The sequence below is a fragment of the Oncorhynchus kisutch genome, unplaced genomic scaffold (genome assembly GCF_002021735.2).
Source record: "Oncorhynchus kisutch isolate 150728-3 unplaced genomic scaffold, Okis_V2 Okis07a-Okis12b_hom, whole genome shotgun sequence".
Classification (NCBI taxonomy): Eukaryota; Metazoa; Chordata; class Actinopteri; order Salmoniformes; family Salmonidae; genus Oncorhynchus; species Oncorhynchus kisutch.
In genome coordinates, this window is record NW_022261984.1 from 5,451,197 (window position 1) to 5,472,374 (window position 21,178).

The window sequence follows — 21,178 nt, forward strand, 5'->3', positions numbered from 1 at the left end:
ACATCTCAAGACATCAGTCAGGAAGTTAAAGCTTGGTCGCAAATGGGTCTTCTAAATGGACAATATCCCCAAGCATACTTCCAAAGTTGTGGCAAACTGGCTTAAGGGCAACAAAGTCAAGGTACTGGAGTGGCCATCAGAAAGCCCTGACCTCAATCCCATAGAAAAATTGTGGGCAGAACTGAAAAAGCGTGTGCGAGCAAGGAGGCCTACAAACCTGACTCAACTCTGTCAGGAGTTGAAATTCACAGAACTTATTGTGGGAAGCTTGTGGAAGCCTACTCGAAACGTTTGACCCAAGTTAAACATTTTAAGGCAATGCTACCAAATACTAATTGAGTGTGTGAACATTTCTGACCCACTGGGAATGTGATGAAAAAAATAAAAGCTGAAATAAATCATTCTCTCTGCTATTATTCTGACATTTCACATTATTAAAATAAAGTGGTGATCCTAAATGACCTAATACAGTGAATTTTTACAAAAAAACGGAGTTTAAATGTATTTGGCTAAGGTGTATGTAAACCTCCGACTTCAACTGTATATCCTACAGAAGAATCTCTGGTTTAGGACTCAATACGTTACTGTAACATATATCCTATAGAAGAATCTCTGGTTTAGGACCCAAGACGTTACTGTAACATATATCCTACAGAAGAATCTCTGGTTTAGGACCCAATACGTTACTGTAACATATATCCTATAGAAGAATCTCTGGTTTAGGACCCAATACGTTACTGTAACATATATCCTACAGAAGAATCTCTGGTTTAGGACCCAATACGTTACTGTAACATATATCCTACAGAAGAATCTCTGGTTTAGGACCCAATACGTTACTGTAACATATATCCTACAGAAGAATCTCTGGTTTAGGACCCAATACGTTACTGTAACATATATCCTACAGAAGAATCTCTGGTTTAGGACCCAATACGTTACTGTAACATATATCCTACAGAAGAATCTCTGGTTTAGGACCCAATACGTTACTGTAACATATATCCTATAGAAGAATCTCTGGTTTAGGACCCAATACGTTACTGTAACATATATCCTACAGAAGAATCTCTGGTTTAGGACCCAATACGTTACTGTAACATATATCCTACAGAAGAATCTCTGGTTTAGGACCCAATACGTTACTGTAACATATATCCTATAGAAGAATCTCTGGTTTAGGACCCAATACGTTACTGTAACATATATCCTACAGAAGAATCTCTGGTTTAGGACCCAAGACGTTACTGTAACATATATCCTATAGAAGAATCTCTGGTTTAGGACCCAATACGTTACTGTAACATATATCCTACAGAAGAATCTCTGGTTTAGGACCCAATACGTTACTGTAACATATATCCTATAGAAGAATCTCTGGTTTAGGACCCAATACGTTACTGTAACATATATCCTATAGAAGAATCTCTGGTTTAGGACCCAATACGTTACTGTAACATATATCCTATAGAAGAATCTCTGGTTTAGGACTCAATACGTTACTGTAACATATATCCTACAGAAGAATCTCTGGTTTAGGACCCAATACGTTACTGTAACATATATCCTACAGAAGAATCTCTGGTTTAGGACCCAATACGTTACTGTAACATATATCCTACAGAAGAATCTCTGGTTTAGGACTGAGGATGTACAGGCTTGGTGATATTAAAAAAGGTTTTCTGAGTGCATGCATGCGTATGTGCACGTGTTCCTTGTACTAAACACCCCAAATCTCCTCATCTCCATTTGTGGCCCGGCAACTCTATCCTGTAATCTGTTTGAACTATGACCCTTGGCTGCATGGCAACTCTGACCCTGTAATCTGTTTTGACCTTTGACCCTGTCTGCATGGCAACTTTGGCCCTGTAATCTGTTTGACCTATGACCCTGCCTGCATGGCAACTTTGGCCCTGTAATCTGTTTGACCTATGACCCTGGCTGCATGGCAACTTTGGCCCTGTAATCTGTTTGACTTATGACCCTGGCTGCATGGCAACTCTGGCCCTGTAATCTGTTTTGACCTATGACCCTGGCTGCATGGCAACTTTGGCCCTGTAATCTGTTTTGACCTATAACCCTGGCTGCATGGCAACTCTGGCCCTGTAATCTGTTTTGACCTATAACCCTGGCTGCATGGCAACTCTGGCCCTGTAATCTGTTTTGACCTATAACCCTGGCTGCATGGCAACTCTGGCCCTGTAATCTGTTTGACCTATGAGCCTGGCTGCATGGCAACTCTGGCCCTGTAATCTGTTTGACCTATGAGCCTGGCTGCATGGCAACTCTGGCCCTGTAATCTGTTTGACCTATGAGCCTGGCTGCATGGCAACTCTGGCCCTGTAATCTGTTTGACCTATGAGCCTGGCTGCATGGCAACTCTGGCCCTGTAATCTGTTTGACCTATGAGCCTGGCTGCATGGCAACTCTGGCCCTGTAATCTGTTTTGACCTATAACCCTGGCTGCATGGCAACTCTGGCCCTGTAATCTGTTTGACCTATGAGCCTGGCTGCATGATGAAATGTTATTTGTCACATGAATGAAATATTATTTGTAACATGCTTAGTAAACAACAAGTAGACTAACAGTGAAATGCATACCTGGTCACTGGCAGAACCCACTGTGTGTGTGTGTGTGTGTGTGTGTGTGTGTGTGTGTGTGTGTGTGTGTGTGTGTGTGTGTGTGTGTGTGTGTGTGTGTGTGTGTGTGTGTGTGTGTGTGTGTGTGTGTGTGTGTGTGTGTGTGTGTGTGTGTGTGTGTGTGTGTGTGTGTGTGTGTGTGTGTCCAGTCATTGGCAGAACCTACTGTGTGTTTGAGACTGACTACAGTCAGATTGCACAACATCACTGATTACTCTACAAATCCCCTTGCAACAAACTGATCCCCTCTAACACGCTGCCTGTGTCTACCTCACACTGACTACATCCCAAATGGCACCCTTTTCCCATATAGTACACTGCTTTGGATTGATGAGCCCTGGTCAAAGTAGTGCACTATACATGGAATAGGGTGCGATTTGGGACATGACAGCTTCGATGTAGCCTACCACTGACAGACAGAGCAGTGCAGCCAATCACAGGGGATGGAATAGGACTGTGTTGAGCGAACTGAGGGGTTGCTAAAGCCAGTCAGATCACATGCTGTGTAATCCTGTAACAAATCGCCGGTCTGGCTGCGTAACATGAATTGATGGGGTTTTAGAGATGAGGGAGGGAGAGAGGGAGGGAGGTAACATGCGTGAGAGAGTTGTGAATGAATCCTCTGTATTTAAGATTATGCCATCTCTCACTCTAAAATTATTCCCTATCAAATGAGTCCATATCAAATGAGTCCATATCAAATGATTCCCTATCAAATGAGTCCATATCAAATGAGTCCATATCAAATGATTCCCTATCAAATGAGTCCATATCAAATGATTCCCTATCAAATGAGTCCATATCAAATGAGTCCATATCAAATGATTCCCTATCAAATGAGTCCATATCAAATGATTCCCTATCAAACGAGTCCATATCAAATGAGTCCATATCAAATGATTCCCTATCAAATGAGTCCATATCAAATGAGTCCATATCAAATGATTCCCTATCAAATGAGTCCATATCAAATGATTCCCTATCAAATGAGTCCATATCAAATGAGTCCATATCAAATGATTCCCTATCAAATGAGTCCATATCAAATGAGTCCATATCAAATGAGTCCATATCTAATGAGTCCATATCTAATGAGTCCATATGAAATGCTTTACTACCTGTCCAGTTCAGTCCGCAACATTCAGATGGAGCTAAATCAAAGATGTGCAGTTCTCTTTGTTTTTATGAGGATGTTTCTCTGTCAGTCATTGTGTGTGTGTGTATTTCTGTTCATCTACACTACAGTATGTTCAGGGTCCTTATCGTTGTGTGTGTGTCTGTGTCCGTGCGAGCTAACACACTGTGTCTGTCACTCTGTGTGTGTCCCCTCCAATTTAAACCCTGCAGGACAGAGATCTACGGCCAGAAGAGATTGAAGGTACAGATATGAGAGACATTACACAAAGCCAGTCAACACCATCATCCTCCCTCTGTCCCTGTTTCTCTCAGTCAACACCATCATCCCTCCCCTGTCCCTGTTTCTCTCAGTCAACACCGTCATCCCTCCCCTGTCCCTGTTTCTCCCAGTCAACACCATCATCCTCCCTCTGTCCCTGTTTTTCTCAGTCAATACCGTCATCCTCCCTCCGTCTATGTTTCTCTCAGTCAACACAGTCATCCTCCCCCTGTCCCTGTTTCTATCAGTCAACACCGTCATCCTCCCTCCGTCTATGTTTCTCTCAGTCAACACAGTCATCCTCCCCCTGTCCCTGTTTCTCTCAGTCAACACCGTCATCTTCCCTCCGTCTATGTTTCTATCAGTCAACACCGTCATCCTCCCCTGTCCCTGTTTCTCCCAGTCAACACCGTCATCCTCCCCCTGTCCCTGTTTCTCTCAGTCAACACCATCATCCTCCCCTGTCCCTGTTTCTCCCAGTCAACACCGTCATCCTCCCCCTGTCCCTGTTTCTCTCAGTCAACACCATCATCCTCCCCTGTCCCTGTTTCTCCCAGTCAACACCGTCATCCTCCCCTGTCCCTGTTTCTCTCAGTCAACACCGTCATCCTCCCTCTGTCCCTGTTTCTCCCAGTCAACACCGTCATCCCTCCCCTGTCCCTGTTTCTCTCAGTCAACACCGTCATCCTCCCCTGTCCCTGTTTCTATCAGTCAACACCGTCATCCTCCCTCTGTCCCTGTTTCTCTCAGTCAACACCGTCATCCTCCCCCTGTCCCTGTTTCTCTCAGTCAACACCATCATCCTCCCCTGTCCCTGTTTCTATCAGTCAACACCGCCATCCTCCCTCTGTCCCTGTTTCTCTCAGTCAACACCGTCATCCTCCCCCTGTCCCTGTTTCTCTCAGTCAACACCATCATCCTCCCCTGTCCCTGTTTCTATCAGTCAACACCGCCATCCTCCCTCTGTCCCTGTTTCTCTCAGTCAACACCGTCATCCTCCCCCTGTCCCTGTTTCTCTCAGTCAACACCGTCATCCTCCCTCTGTCCCTGTTTCTCTCAGTCAACACCGTCATCCTCCCTCTGTCCCTGTTTCTCTCAGTCAACACCGTCATCCTCCCTCCGTCTATGTTTCTCTCAGTCAACACCGTCATCCTCCCTCCGTCTATGTTTCTCTCAGTCAACACCGTCATCCTCCCCCTGTCCCTGTTTCTCTCTCCACTCATATTATCAACATATTGTATTTACTCCCAGACAACACCAATAAATCCCAGTGTTCTGGCTCTACTGTGTTGTCCTCCCTCAAACTGAAAGATACTTTAATGTGGCTGCAGGATATTTTACACGTTCATACAGGAGTAATAGAGACCTTGTTCCCAATTGTATAAAACAAAATGTATAAGGGGGGATGCAGCACCCTCATCCCTCCTACTTCCTGCAAATATGGGTGTGGCTTGTCGTCAAAGAGTCTAAAATGAATATAAGAAACAATGTCTATTTTTCTCATTTCTATTCAACACCTCACCCCTCTCTCCTCTCCCCATCCCCCTCCTCCCTGTGCAGAGCTGAAGGAGGCGTTCGGGGAGTTTGATAAGGATAAAGATGGCTACATCAGCTGTAAGGAACTGGGAGAGTGCATGAGGACTATGGGGTACATGCCCACAGAGATGGAGCTCATCGAACTCAGCCAGAACATCTGTGAGTCACACACACGCACGCACACACACACACGCACGCACACTCACACACACACACGGATGTAAAGACATACATGCACACATTGTGAGTGTGCACGCACGCACGCAGCACACACACACACATTAACCAGAGGAAGCAAGGGCATACCCTCTGTGTATAGTATTTGAAGCTCTTCAGCTCGCTCTTCAGCTCTTCATCACCCCTGTGACCATTTCTGTAATGACTCTTGTTTCCATCTAGGTGGTGGCAGAGTGGACTTTGAGGACTTTGTGGAGCTGATGGGTCCTAAAATGTTGGCAGAGACAGCAGACATGATTGGAGTGAAGGAGCTCAGGGATGCTTTCAAAGAAGTACGGAGAGAAAATATTAATCTTATTATATCTGTTTACACAAATGAAATGACAAGTTATTTTCTCTTAACCTGCTCTTTCTATCCATTTAATCTCTCCTCTCCCTCTCCCTTTCTACCACTCTCTCTCCCTCACCTCACTTTACTTCCTCCTGTCCTCCTCCTCCTTCTTCTTCTCCAGTTTGACTCTAACGGGGATGGTCAGATAAGCCTGGCTGAACTGAAGGAGGCCATGAAAAAGCTGGTGGGGGAGCAGCTCAACCAACCAGAGATCGACGAGATCCTCCGAGATGTCGACCTCAACGGGGACGGCCTGCTCGACTTTGAGGGTGAGGGGAGAGTGTAGGATGAGGGGGAGAAGGTGAGGGGAGAGTGGGAGGAGAAAATGGGACAGTTTTGTGGACTTTTAGGGGGGATGGGAGAGGGGGGGAGTAGGAGGGGGAGAGAGCAGGAAGAGGGAAGAGAAAAGGAGACGATTTGGTGAACTTTAAAGGGGAGAGAGGGTGAGTGAGGAGGGGAGAAAGGTGGAGGGAAGGGAGCGGGAGGAAAGAGTGTGAAGAGGAGTAGAAAGAAACTAATAGAGAAAGAAGGAGAGAGAGGGGATAAGGGGAGAACTAATGGATCAAAGAGGAAATGTGACATGAGATATGATGAAGGTTGCTCTCTGCTACAATACTATGTTCACCCTGTTTCACCATACTAAACTCACTATGTTGTGACAACAATGCTCACCATGTTGTCACTATTCTATTACTCACCATGTTGTCACTATACTAATACTCACCATGTTATCACTATACTAATACTCACCATGTTGTCACTATTCTTTTACTCACCATGTTGTCACTATTCTAATACTCAGTGTGGTGTCACAATACTAATGCTCACCATGTTGTCACTATTCTATTACTCACCATGTTATCACTATTCTATTACTCACCATGTTGTCACTACACTAATACTCACCATGTTGTCACTATACCAATACTCACTGTGTTGTCACTACACTAATACTCACTGTGTTGTCACTACACTAATACTCACCGTGCTGTCACTATACTAATAGTCACCGTGTTGTCACTATACTAATACTCACCATGTTGTCACTACTCTTTTACTCACCATGTTGTCACAATTCTAATACTCAGTGTGGTGTCACAATACTAATGCTCACCATGTTGTCACTATGCTAATACTCACTGTGGTGTAACTATACTAATAGTCACCGTGTTGTCACTCTACTAATACTCACCGTGTTGTCACTATACTAATACTCACCATGTTGTCACTACACTAATACTCACCATGCTGTCACTACACCAATACTCACCATGTTGTCACTATACTATTACTCACCATGTTGTCACTATACTAATACTCACCATGTTGTCACCACACTGATACTCACCATGTTCTCACTATACTAATTATCACCGTGTTGTCACTATACCAATACTCACCATGTTGTCACTATTCTATTACTCACCATGTTGTCACTACACTAATAATCACCATGTTGTCACTATACTAATACTCACCATGTTGTCACCAAACCCACCATGGTTTCACTATACTAATTCTCAACGTGTTGTCACTATACTAATACTCACCATGTTGTCATTATTCTATTACTCACCATGTTGTCTCTATACTATTACTCACCATGTTGTCATTATTCTATTACTCACCATGTTGTCACTACACTAATACTCTCCATGGTGTCACTATACTTATACTCTCCATGTTGTCACTATACTAATACTCTACATGTTGTCACTATACTAATACTCACCATGTTGTCACTATACTTATACTCACCATGTTGTCACTATACTAATACTCACCATGTTGTCACCAAACAGTCCATGTTGTCACTATACTAATACTCACTGTGTTGTCACTATACCAATACTCACCATGTTGTCACTACACTAATACTCTCCATGTTGTCACTATACTTATACTCTCCATGTTGTCACTATACTAATACTCACCATGTTGTCACTATACTACTACTCACCATGTTGTCACTATACTAATACTCATCATGTTTTCACTATTCTATTACTCACCATGCTGTCACTATACTATTACTCACCCTGTTGTCACTATTCTAATTCTCTCCATGTTGTCACTATACTAATACTCACCATGTTGTCACTATACTAATACTCACCATGTTGTCACTATACTAATACTCACCATGTTGTCACTATGCTAATACTCACCATGTTGTCACTATGCTAATACTCACCATGTTGTCACTATACTAATACTCACCATGTTGTCACTATACTAATACTCGCCATGTTGTCACCAAACAGTCCATGTTGTCACTATACTAATACTCACCGTGTTGTCACTATACTAATTCTCACCATGTTGTCACTACACTATTACTCACCATGTTGTCACTACACTAATACTCTCCATGTTGTCACTATACTTATACTCTCCATGTTGTCAATATACTAATACTCTCCATGTTGTCACTATACTAATACTCACCATGTTGTCACTATACTAATACTCACCATGTTGTCACTACACTAATCCTCACCATGTTGTCACTATAATACTACTTACCATGTTGCCACTATACTAATACTCATCATGTTGTCACTATTCTATTACTCACCATGCTGTCACTATACTATTACTCACCATGTTGTCACTATACTAATACTCACCATGTTGTCACTATACTAATACTCACCATGTTGTCACTATGCTAATACTCACCATGTTGTCACTATGCTAATACTCACCATGTTGTCACTATACTAATACTCACCATGTTGTCACTATACTAATACTCGCCATGTTGTCACCAAACAGTCCATGTTGTCACTATACTAATACTCACCGTGTTGTCACTATACTAATTCTCACCATGTTGTCACTACACTATTACTCACCATGTTGTCACTACACTAATACTCTCCATGTTGTCACTATACTTATACTCTCCATGTTGTCAATATACTAATACTCTCCATGTTGTCACTATACTAATACTCACCATGTTGTCACTATACTAATACTCACCATGTTGTCACTACACTAATCCTCACCATGTTGTCACTATAATACTACTTACCATGTTGCCACTATACTAATACTCATCATGTTGTCACTATTCTATTACTCACCATGCTGTCACTATACTATTACTCACCATGTTGTCACTACACTAATCCTCACCATGTTGTCGCCAAACTCACCATGTTGTCACTACACTAATACTCTCCATGTTGTCACTATTCTAATACTCTCCATGTTGTCACTATACTAATACTCACCATGTTGTCACTATACTAATACTCGCCATGTTGTCACTATACTAATACTCACCATGTTGTCACTATACTAATACTCGCCATCTTGTCACAACACTAATACTCACCATGCTGTCACTAATACTTGGTCACTACACTAATACTCGCCATGCTGTCATTGTACTAATATTCACCATGTTGTCACTATACTCATACTCGCCGCGTTGTCACTACACTAATACTCACCATGTTGTCACTCCACTAATACTCACTGTGTTGTCACTAAGAAAATACTCACCATGTTGTCACTCCACTAATTCTCACTGTGTTGTCACTACACTAATACTCACCATGTTGTCACCAAACTCAACAGGCTGTCACTACACTAATACTCACCATGTTGTCACTATACTAATACTCACCATGTTGTCACTATACTAATACTCACCATGTTGTCACTATTCTATTACTTACCATGTTGTCACCAAACCCACCATGTTGTCACTATACTATTACTCACCATGTTGTCACTATTCTATTACTCACCATGTTGTCACTACACTAATAATCACCATGTTGTCACTATACTAATACTCACCATGTTGTCACTACACTAATACTCACCATGTTGTCACTATTCTATTACTCACCATGTTGTCACTACACTAATAATCACCATGTTGTCACTATACTAATACTCACCATGTTGTCACTGCACTAATACTCACCATGTTGTCACTATACTAATACTCACCATGTTGTCACCAAACCCACCATGGTTTCACTATACTAATTCTCAACGTGTTGTCACTATACTAATACTCACCATGTTGTCATTATTCTATTACTCACCATGTTGTCTCTATACTATTACTCACCATGTTGTCATTATTCTATTACTCACCATGTTGTCACTACACTAATACTCTCCATGGTGTCACTATACTTATACTCTCCATGTTGTCACTATACTAATACTCTACATGTTGTCACTATACTAATACTCACCATGTTGTCACTATACTTATACTCACCATGTTGTCACTATACTAATACTCACCATGTTGTCACCAAACAGTCCATGTTGTCACTATACTAATACTCACTGTGTTGTCACTATACTAATACTCGCCATGTTGTCACTACACTAATACTCTCCATGTTGTCACTATACTTATACTCTCCATGTTGTCACTATACTACTACTCACCATGTTGTCACTATACTAATACTCATCATGTTTTCACTATTCTATTACTCACCATGCTGTCACTATACTATTACTCACCCTGTTGTCACTAAACTAATACTCACCATGTTGTCACCAAACTCACCATGTTGTCACTACACTAATACTCTCCATGTTGTCACTATTCTAATTCTCTCCATGTTGTCACTATACTAATACTCACCATGTTGTCACTATACTAATACTCGCCATGTTGTCACTATACTAATACTCACCATGTTGTCACTATACTAATACTCGCCATCTTGTCACAACACTAATACTCACCATGCTGTCACTAATACTTGGTCACTACACTAATACTCGCCATGCTGTCATTGTACTAATATTCACCATGTTGTCACTATACTCATACTCACCGCGTTGTCACTACACGAATACTCACCATGTTGTCACTCCACTAATACTCACTGTGTTGTCACTAAGAAAATACTCACCATGTTGTCACTCCACTAATTCTCACTGTGTTGTCACTACACTAATACTCACCATGTTGTCACCAAACTCAACAGGCTGTCACTACACTAATACTCACCATGTTGTCACTATACTAATACTCACCATGTTGTCACTATACTAATACTCACCATGTTGTCACTATTCTATTACTTACCATGTTGTCACCAAACCCACCATGTTGTCACTATACTATTACTCACCATGTTGTCACTATTCTATTACTCACCATGTTGTCACTACACTAATAATCACCATGTTGTCACTATACTAATACTCACCATGTTGTCACTACACTAATACTCACCATGTTGTCACTATTCTATTACTCACCATGTTGTCACTACACTAATAATCACCATGTTGTCACTATACTAATACTCACCATGTTGTCACTGCACTAATACTCACCATGTTGTCACTATACTAATACTCACCATGTTGTCACCAAACCCACCATGGTTTCACTATACTAATTCTCAACGTGTTGTCACTATACTAATACTCACCATGTTGTCATTATTCTATTACTCACCATGTTGTCTCTATACTATTACTCACCATGTTGTCATTATTCTATTACTCACCATGTTGTCACTACACTAATACTCTCCATGGTGTCACTATACTTATACTCTCCATGTTGTCACTATACTAATACTCTACATGTTGTCACTATACTAATACTCACCATGTTGTCACTATACTTATACTCACCATGTTGTCACTATACTAATACTCACCATGTTGTCACCAAACAGTCCATGTTGTCACTATACTAATACTCACTGTGTTGTCACTATACTAATACTCGCCATGTTGTCACTACACTAATACTCTCCATGTTGTCACTATACTTATACTCTCCATGTTGTCACTATACTAATACTCACCATGTTGTCACTATACTACTACTCACCATGTTGTCACTATACTAATACTCATCATGTTTTCACTATTCTATTACTCACCATGCTGTCACTATACTATTACTCACCCTGTTGTCACTAAACTAATACTCACCATGTTGTCACCAAACTCACCATGTTGTCACTACACTAATACTCTCCATGTTGTCACTATTCTAATTCTCTCCATGTTGTCACTATACTAATACTCACCATGTTGTCACTATACTAATACTCACCATGTTGTCACTATACTAATACTCACCATGTTGTCACTATGATAATACTCACCATGTTGTCACTATGCTAATACTCACCATGTTGTGACCAAACAGTCCATGTTGTCACTATACTAATACTCACCGTGTTGTCACTATACTAATTCTCACCATGTTGTCACTACACTATTACTCACCATGTTGTCACTATACTTATACTCTCCATGTTGTCACTATACTAATACTCTCCATGTTGTCACTATACTAATACTCACCATGTTGTCACTATACTACTACTTACCATGTTGTCACTATACTACTACTTACCATGTTGTCACTATACTAATACTCATCATGTTGTCACTATTCTATTACTCACCATGCTGTCACTATACTATTACTCACCATGTTGTCACTACACTAATCCTCACCATGTTGTCGCCAAACTCCCCATGTTGTCACTACACTAATACTCTCCATGTTGTCACTATTCTAATTCTCTCCATGTTGTCACTATACTATTACTCACCATGCTGTCACTATACTATTACTCACCCTGTTGTCACTAAACTAATACTCACCATGTTGTCACCAAACTCACCATGTTGTCACTACACTAATAATCTCCATGTTGTCACTATTCTAATTCTCTCCATGTTGTCACTATACTAATACTCACCATGTTGTCACTATACTAATACTCACCATGTTGTCACTATACTAATACTCACCATGTTGTCACTATGATAATACTCACCATGTTGTCACTATGCTAATACTCACCATGTTGTGACCAAACAGTCCATGTTGTCACTATACTAATACTCACCGTGTTGTCACTATACTAATTCTCACCATGTTGTCACTACACTATTACTCACCATGTTGTCACTATACTTATACTCTCCATGTTGTCACTATACTAATACTCTCCATGTTGTCACTATACTAATACTCACCATGTTGTCACTATACTACTACTTACCATGTTGTCACTATACTAATACTCATCATGTTGTCACTATTCTATTACTCACCATGCTGTTACTATACTATTACTCACCATGTTGTCACTACACTAATCCTCACCATGTTGTCGCCAAACTCCCCATGTTGTCACTACACTAATACTCTCCATGTTGTCACTATTCTAATACTCTCCATGTTGTCACTATACTAATACTCACCATGTTGTCACTATACTAATACTCGCCATGTTGTCACTATACTAATACTCACCATGTTGTCACTATACTAATAATCACTATGTAGCTCATTAAAAAAATGTAGCTCATATTTTGTGTTCTTTCCACAGAGTTTGTCAGGATGATGTCTCGCTGATTCTCCTGGCCAGAAGACCGTGACGACATGACTTTAAGAGACTAGTAAACAACAAAACCTCCTCTGTTAGATGTTATGGACCAGTCCTCAGTATATTGTTGTACATGTAATTACAGTATTATTGATGTATAAATATTGTATGTTGTTTTTCGTGTATTTGTTCTTGTTTTTTTCATTGCTATAGCAACAATCCCTCCTAGTACTGTATGTTTTTGTTGTATAACTGTAACACTGTAATGATAATAATAATAATATTTGTAAAGTGCTTTTCATGTATTATGTTCAGTGCTACACTATGTTATCAGCTAGTATTGCTTTTGTATAGTTTCAGCCAGTCATTTTAAAAGTAGTGCTCACTTAGGTTGGAGTCATTAAAACTCGTTTTTAAACCACTTCACAAATTTCTTGTTAATGAATTTTGGCACATTCCTCCTGACAGAACTGGTGTAACTGAGTCAGGTTTGTAGGCCTCCTTGCTCGCACACGCTTTTCAGTTCTGCCCACAATTTTCCTATAGGATTGAGGTCAGGGATTTGTGATGGCCAATCGAATACCTTGACTTTGTTGTCCTTAAACCATTTTGCCACAACTTTGGAAGTATGCTTGGGGTCGTTGTCCATTTGGAAGACCCATTTGCGACCAAGCTTTAACTTCCTGACTGATGTCTTGAGATGTTGCTTTAATATAGCCACATATTTTTCATTCCTCATGACGCTATCTATTTTGTGAAGTGCACCAGTCCCTCCTGCAGCAAAGCACCCCCACAACATGATGCTGCCACCCCCGTGCTTCATGGTTGGGACGGTGTTCTTCGGCTTGCAAGCCTCCCCTTTTTCCCTCCAAACATAACGATGGTCATTGTGGCCAAACAGTTGTATTTTTGTTTCATCAGACCAGAGGACATTTCTCCAAAAAGTATGATCTTTGTCCCCATGTGCAGTTGCAAACCGTCTGGCTTTTTTATGGCGGTTTTGGAGCGGTGGCTTCTTCCTTGCTGAGCAGCCTTTCAGGTTATGTCGCTATAGGACTCGTTTCACTGTGGATATAGATACTTTTGTACCCGTTTCCTCCAGCATCTTCACAAGGTCCTTTTGCTGTTGTTCTGGGATTGATTTGCACTTTTACGTTCATCTCTAGGAGACAGAACGCATCTCCTTCCTTAGCAGTTTAACGGCTGTGTGGTCCCATGGTGTTTATACTTGCGTTCTATTGTTTGTACAGATGAACGTGGCACCGTCAGGCGTTTGGAAATTGCTCCCAAGAATGAACCAGACTTGTGGAGGTCTACAATTATTTTTCTGAGGTCTTGGGCGATTTCTTTTGATTTTCCCATGATGTGAAGCAAAGGCACTGATTTTGAAGGCAGGCCTTGAAATACATCCACAGGTTCACCTCCAATTGACTCAAATTATGTCAATTAGCCTATCAGAAGATCCTAAAGCCATGATATATTTTTCTGGAATTTTCCAAGCTGGTTAAAGGCAGTCAACGTAGTGTATGTAAACTTCTGTATCACTGGAATTGTGATACAGTGAATTATGTGAAATAAAGTGAAATAACCTGTCTGTAAACAATTGTTGGAAAAATTACTTGTGTCATGCACAAAGTAGATGTCCTAACCAACTTGCCAAAACTATAGTTTGTTAAAACCAGTTATACATTAGGGGGCGCTATTAAAATTTTTGGATGAAAAACGTTCCCGTTTTAAACAAGATATTTTGTCACGAAAAGATGCTCGACTATGCATATAATTGCCAGCTTTGGAAAGAAAACACTCTGACGTTTCCAAAACTGCAAAGATATTGTCTGTGAGTGCCACAGAACTGATGCTACAGGCGAAACCAAGATGACATTTCAGACAGGAAGTGGCCCAGGTTTTGAATGCGCTGTGTTTCAATTACTCCTTATTTGGCTGTGAATGGGCCACGAATGAGCTTAGACTTTCCGTCGTTTCCCCAAGGTGTCTGCAGCATTGTGACGTATTTGTAGGCATATCATTGGAAGGTTGACCATAAAGACACTACATTTACCAGGTGGTCGCTTGGTGTCCTCCGTCGCAATTATTGTGTAATCTCCAGCTGCAAAACTTTTCAGTTCGCTCTTCAGGAGAAACCCAATTGCCACGAATGATTTATCATCGAATAGATATGTGAAAAACACCTTGAGGATTGATTCTAAACAACGTTTGCCATGTTTCTGTCGATATTATGGAGTTAATTTGGAAAAAAGTTTGGCGTTGTAATGACTGAATTTTCAGTTTTTTTTCTTAGCCAAACGTGATGAACAAAACTGAGCGTTTTCTCCTACACAAATAATATTTTTGGAAAAAATGAACATTTGCTATCCAACTGAGAGTCTCCTCATTGAAAACATCCGAAGTTCTTCAAAGGTAAATGATTTTATTTGAATGCTTTTCTTGTTTTTGTGAAAATGTTGCCTGCTGAATGCTAGGCTTAATGCTATGCTAGCTATCAATACTCTTACACAAATGCTTGTGTAGCTATGGTTGAAAAGCATATTTTGAAAATCTGAGATGACAGTGTTGTTAACAAAAGGCTAAGCTTGTGAGTGAATATATTTATTTCATTTCATTTGCGATTTTCATGAATAGTTAACGTTGCGTTATGGTAATGAGCTTGAGGCTATGATTACGCTCCCGGATATGGGATCGGAGTCGCAAGAAATTTGTGGAGTGATTGAAAAACGAGTTTTAATAACGACAACCTAAGTGTACAGTGCCTTGCGAAAGTATTCGGCCCCCTTGAACTTTGCGACCTTTTGCCACATTTCAGGCTTCAAACATAAAGATATAAAACTGTATTTTTTTGTGATGAATCAACAACAAGTGGGACACAATCATGAAGTGGAATGACATTTATTGGATATTTCAAACTTTTTTAACAAATCAAAAACTGAAAAATTGGGCGTGTCTCAGGTCAGTCTCAGGTCTTTTGCAGACTCCATCAGGTTTTCTTCCAGAATGGTCCTGTATTTGGCTCCATCCATCTTCCCATCAATTTGAACCATCTTCCCTGTCCCTGCTGAAGAAAAGCAGGCCCAAACCATGATGCTGCCACCACCATGTTTGACAGTGGGGATGTTGTATTCAGGGTGATGAGCTGTGTTGCTTTTACGCCAAACATAACGTTTTGCATTGTTGCCAAAAAGTTCAATTTTGGTTTCATCTGACCAGAGCACCTTCTTCCACATGTTTGGTGTGCCTCCCAGGTGGCTTGTGGCAAACTTTAAACAACACTTTTTATGGATATCTTTAAGAAATGGCTTTCTTCTTGCCACTCTTCCATAAGTGCTCCTTGGGATGTTTAAAGCTTGGGAAATCTTTTTGTATCCAAATCCGGCTTTAAACTTCTTCACAACAGTATCTCGGACCTGCCTGGTGTGTTCCTTGTTCTTCATGATGCTCTCTGCACTTTTAACGGACCTCTGAGACTATCACAGTGCAGGTGCATTTATACGGAGACTTGATTACACACAGGTGGATTGTATTTATCATCATTAGTCATTTAGGTCAACATTGGATCATTCAGAGATCCTCACTGAACTTCTGGAGAGAGTTTGCTGCACTGAAAGTAAAGGGGCTGAATAATTTTGCACGCCCAATTTTTCAGTTTTTGATTTGTTAAAAAAGTTTGAAATATCCAATAAATGTCATTCCACTTCATGATTGTGTCCCACTTGTTGTTGATTCTTCACAAAAAAAATACAGTTTTATATCTTTATGTTTGAAGCCTGAAATGTGGCAAAAGGTCGCAAAGTTCAAGGGGGCCGAATACTTTCGCAAGGCACTGTACACTTAGGTTGTCGTTATTAAAACTCGTTTTTCAATCACTCCACAAATTGTAAATGTAAACTTCCGACTTCAACTGTATACATCTGTATATATGTGTATATATATACACATATATATATATACATATATACATACATACATACATACACACACACACACACACATATATATATATATATATATATATATATACATATATATATATATATATATATATATATATATATATATATACACACACACATATCTATATATATATATATATATATATATGTGTGTATGTGTGTATGTGTGTGTGTGTGTGTGTGTGTGTGTGTGTGTGTGTATATACATATTACGAATTGGGGGTGCTCCTCTTAAGGACCGGCCCCTTTAAAAAAACATTTTGCCTGTAGCTCAGGCCATGAAGCAAGGATATGCATATTCTTGGTATCATTTGAAAGGAAACACTGAAGTTTGTGGAAATTTGAAAGGAATCTAGGTGAATAAAACACATTAGATCTGGTAAAAGATAATACATAGAAAAAAATAACCGTTTTTTGTAATTTTCATCGTCATCTTTGAAATGCAAGAGAAAGGCCATAATGTATTATTCCAGCACAGCTGCAATTTAGATTTTGGCCACTAGATGGCCAGTGTATGTGCAAAGTTTCAGACTGATCCATTGCATTTCTGTTCAAAATGTTGTATCAAGACTGCCCAAATGTGCCTGATTTGTTTATTAGTAACTTTTCATGTTCAAAACTGTGCACTCTCCTCAAACAATAGCATGGTATTCCTTCACTGTATTAGCTACTGTAAATTGGACAGTGCAGTTAGATTAACAAGAATTTAAGCTTTCTGCCAATATTAGATATGTCTGTCCTGGGAAATGTTCTTGTTACTTACAACCTCATGCTAATCACATTAGCCTACGTTAGCTCAACCATTCCGCAGGGGACCCACCAATCCTGAAGTAGTTCCCGGAATGCATGTTTAACAAATGCTGATTTATTGACAAATTGTACATTCTTTTCAGATTATTGATCAGATACTAAGAACAGTGCAACTGTCTGATTATATAATCGTGATGTAATTCATTAGAATTACAATAAATGTTCATTCAAGTAGTTTCATACATTTAATTTTTTATGTATTTAATTTCCTAAAAGGGAATGAATTAAAAATAACTTTGTGTCAATAACATTTTTTGTTAAACAATAAATGTTGAACTATACATCCTTGTTAGTTTGATGTTTGGGAGAGGAATCATACAATGTTACATGCATTTTCCTACAGTAAAATAATGCTGCAATTTCTTTATTAAATCAGAGGTAAACACATTCTTTACATTTGACAAAACTGACAAAAATAAACAGAAGAATAATGAACTTGTTACATAATCTTTTAGCACGCAACTACAGTAGCCCTTAATACAATACACCCCAGTTGTATCAGACGAAGACCAGGACTATAAAAGCCTTTTCCGAGGTACAGTATGTATGCATCCGTTTCAGAGGCTTGTTGTCATGGTAATCTAAACATAATCACATCTCCATAGGTATAAACCTCTAATGGACCATTGACAATAACATGATGTACATTCTACATGACGTTGGGATCCCTTTCAGCCCATCATTGGGCTGGTCTTTCAAAGACTAAATGAATGACATACAATATAAAACTGAATCAAATCAAAGACAATACACAATATCAAATATCAACCAAATAAAATGACCTTTACTTCATTTTTACAGAGTTACACTTCTATCTAGCACTGATATACTTGTTGTAATTACAATGGACATTATCTACATTCGCTTCTAATCAAGATGGTTCTAAAAACAATTGTGAATATATTTCTCTAACATTGAGATTGAAGACTATACTCAAGTCCAAGTCAACTAGTAGTCAACAGTATGAATATAATCTCTACCCGGCACAGACAGAAGCGGACTGGCCACACCTCAGAGCCTGGTTCCTCTCTAGGTTTCTTCCTAGGTTCCTGCCTTTCTAGGGAGTTTGTTCTAGCCACCGTGACTCTACGTCTGCATTTCCTGCTGCTTGGGGATTAGGCTGGGTTTGTGTATAATTATCTGCTGATGTAAAAAGGGATTTATTAATAACATTTGATTGATTGTGTATGTATGGTATAACTCCTCCTTCCTTCCTATACTGCAGGTATCTGTCAGTCTACAGTATGTATGGTATAACTCCTCCTTCCTTCCTATACTGCAGGTATCTGTCAGTCTACAGTATGTATGGTATAACTCCTCCTTCCTTCCTATACTGCAGGTATCTGTCAGTCTACAGTATGTATGGTATAACTCCTCCTTCCTTCCTATACTGCTGGTATCTGTCAGTCTACAGTATGGTATTACTCTTCCTTCCTATACTGCTGGTATCTGTCAGTCTCCAGTATGTATGGTATAACACCTTCCTATACTGCAGGTATCTGTCAGTCTACAGTATGGTATTACTCTTCCTTCCTATACTGCAGGTATCTGTCAGTCTACAGTATGTAGGGTATAACTCCTTCCTACCTATACTGCAGGTATCTGTCAGTCTACAGTATGTATGGTATAACTCGTCCTTCCTTCCTATACTGCAGGTATCTGTCAGTCTACAGTATGTATGGTATAACTCCTCCTTCCTTCCTATACTGCAGGTATCTGTCAGTCTACAGTATGTATGGTATAACACCTTCCTATACTGCAGGTATCTGTCAGTCTACAGTATGTATGGTATAACACCTTCCTATACTGCAGGTATCTGTCAGTCTACAGTATGTATGGTATAACACCTTCCTATACTGCAGGTATCTGTCAGTCTACAGTATGTATGGTATAACTCCTCCTTCCTTCCTATACTGCAGGTATCTGTCAGTCTACAGTATGTATGGTATAACTCCTCATTCCTTCCTATACTGCAGGTATCTGTCAGTCTACAGTATGTATGGTATAACTCCTCCTTCCTTCCTATACTGCAGGTATCTGTCAGTCTACAGTATGTATGGTATAACTCCTCCTTCCTTCCTATACTGCAGGTATCTGTCAGTCTACAGTATGTATGGTATAACTCCTCCTTCCTTCCTATACTGCTGGTATCTGTCAGTCTACAGTATGGTATTACTCTTCCTTCCTATACTGCTGGTATCTGTCAGTCTCCAGTATGTATGGTATAACACCTTCCTATACTGCAGGTATCTGTCAGTCTACAGTATGGTATTACTCTTCCTTCCTATACTGCAGGTATCTGTCAGTCTACAGTATGTAGGGTATAACTCCTTCCTACCTATACTGCAGGTATCTGTCAGTCTACAGTATGTATGGTATAACTCGTCCTTCCTTCCTATACTGCAGGTATCTGTCAGTCTACAGTATGTATGGTATAACTCCTCCTTCCTTCCTATACTGCAGGTATCTGTCAGTCTACAGTATGTATGGTATAACACCTTCCTATACTGCAGGTATCTGTCAGTCTACAGTATGTATGGTATAACACCTTCCTATACTGCAGGTATCTGTCAGTCTACAGTATGTATGGTATAACACCTTCCTATACTGCAGGTATCTGTCAGTCTACAGTATGTATGGTATAACACCTTCCTATACTGCAGGTATCTGTCAGTCTACAGTATGTATGGTATAACTCCTCCTTCCTTCCTATACTGCAGGTATCTGTCAGTCTACAGTATGTATGGTATAACTCCTCCTTCCTTCCTATACTGCAGGTATCTGTCAGTCTACAGTATGTATGGTATAACTCCTCCTTCCTTCCTATACTGCAGGTATCTGTCAGTCTACAGTATGTATGGTATAACTCCTCCTTCCTTCCTATACTGCAGGTATCTGTCAG

At 40.0% G+C, this 21,178-nt stretch overlaps 1 protein-coding gene across 2 annotated transcripts in view; it reads left to right on the forward strand.

The window, feature by feature from the left end:
- The window catches only part of LOC109884424 (calcium-binding protein 2-like), a 48,720-nt gene extending 34,795 nt beyond the window's left edge, over positions 1–13,925 (forward strand). For both annotated transcript variants that reach the window (XM_031814530.1, XM_020476388.2), the window contains exons 3-7: positions 3,988–4,018; positions 5,597–5,731; positions 5,972–6,081; positions 6,262–6,409; positions 13,505–13,925. In XM_031814530.1, the coding sequence (XP_031670390.1) occupies positions 3,988–4,018; positions 5,597–5,731; positions 5,972–6,081; positions 6,262–6,409; positions 13,505–13,530 (450 nt within the window). In that variant the 3' untranslated portion in view covers positions 13,531–13,925. The remainder of the gene's footprint in view (positions 1–3,987; positions 4,019–5,596; positions 5,732–5,971; positions 6,082–6,261; positions 6,410–13,504) is intronic.
- Positions 13,926–21,178: the final 7,253 nt, after the last annotated feature.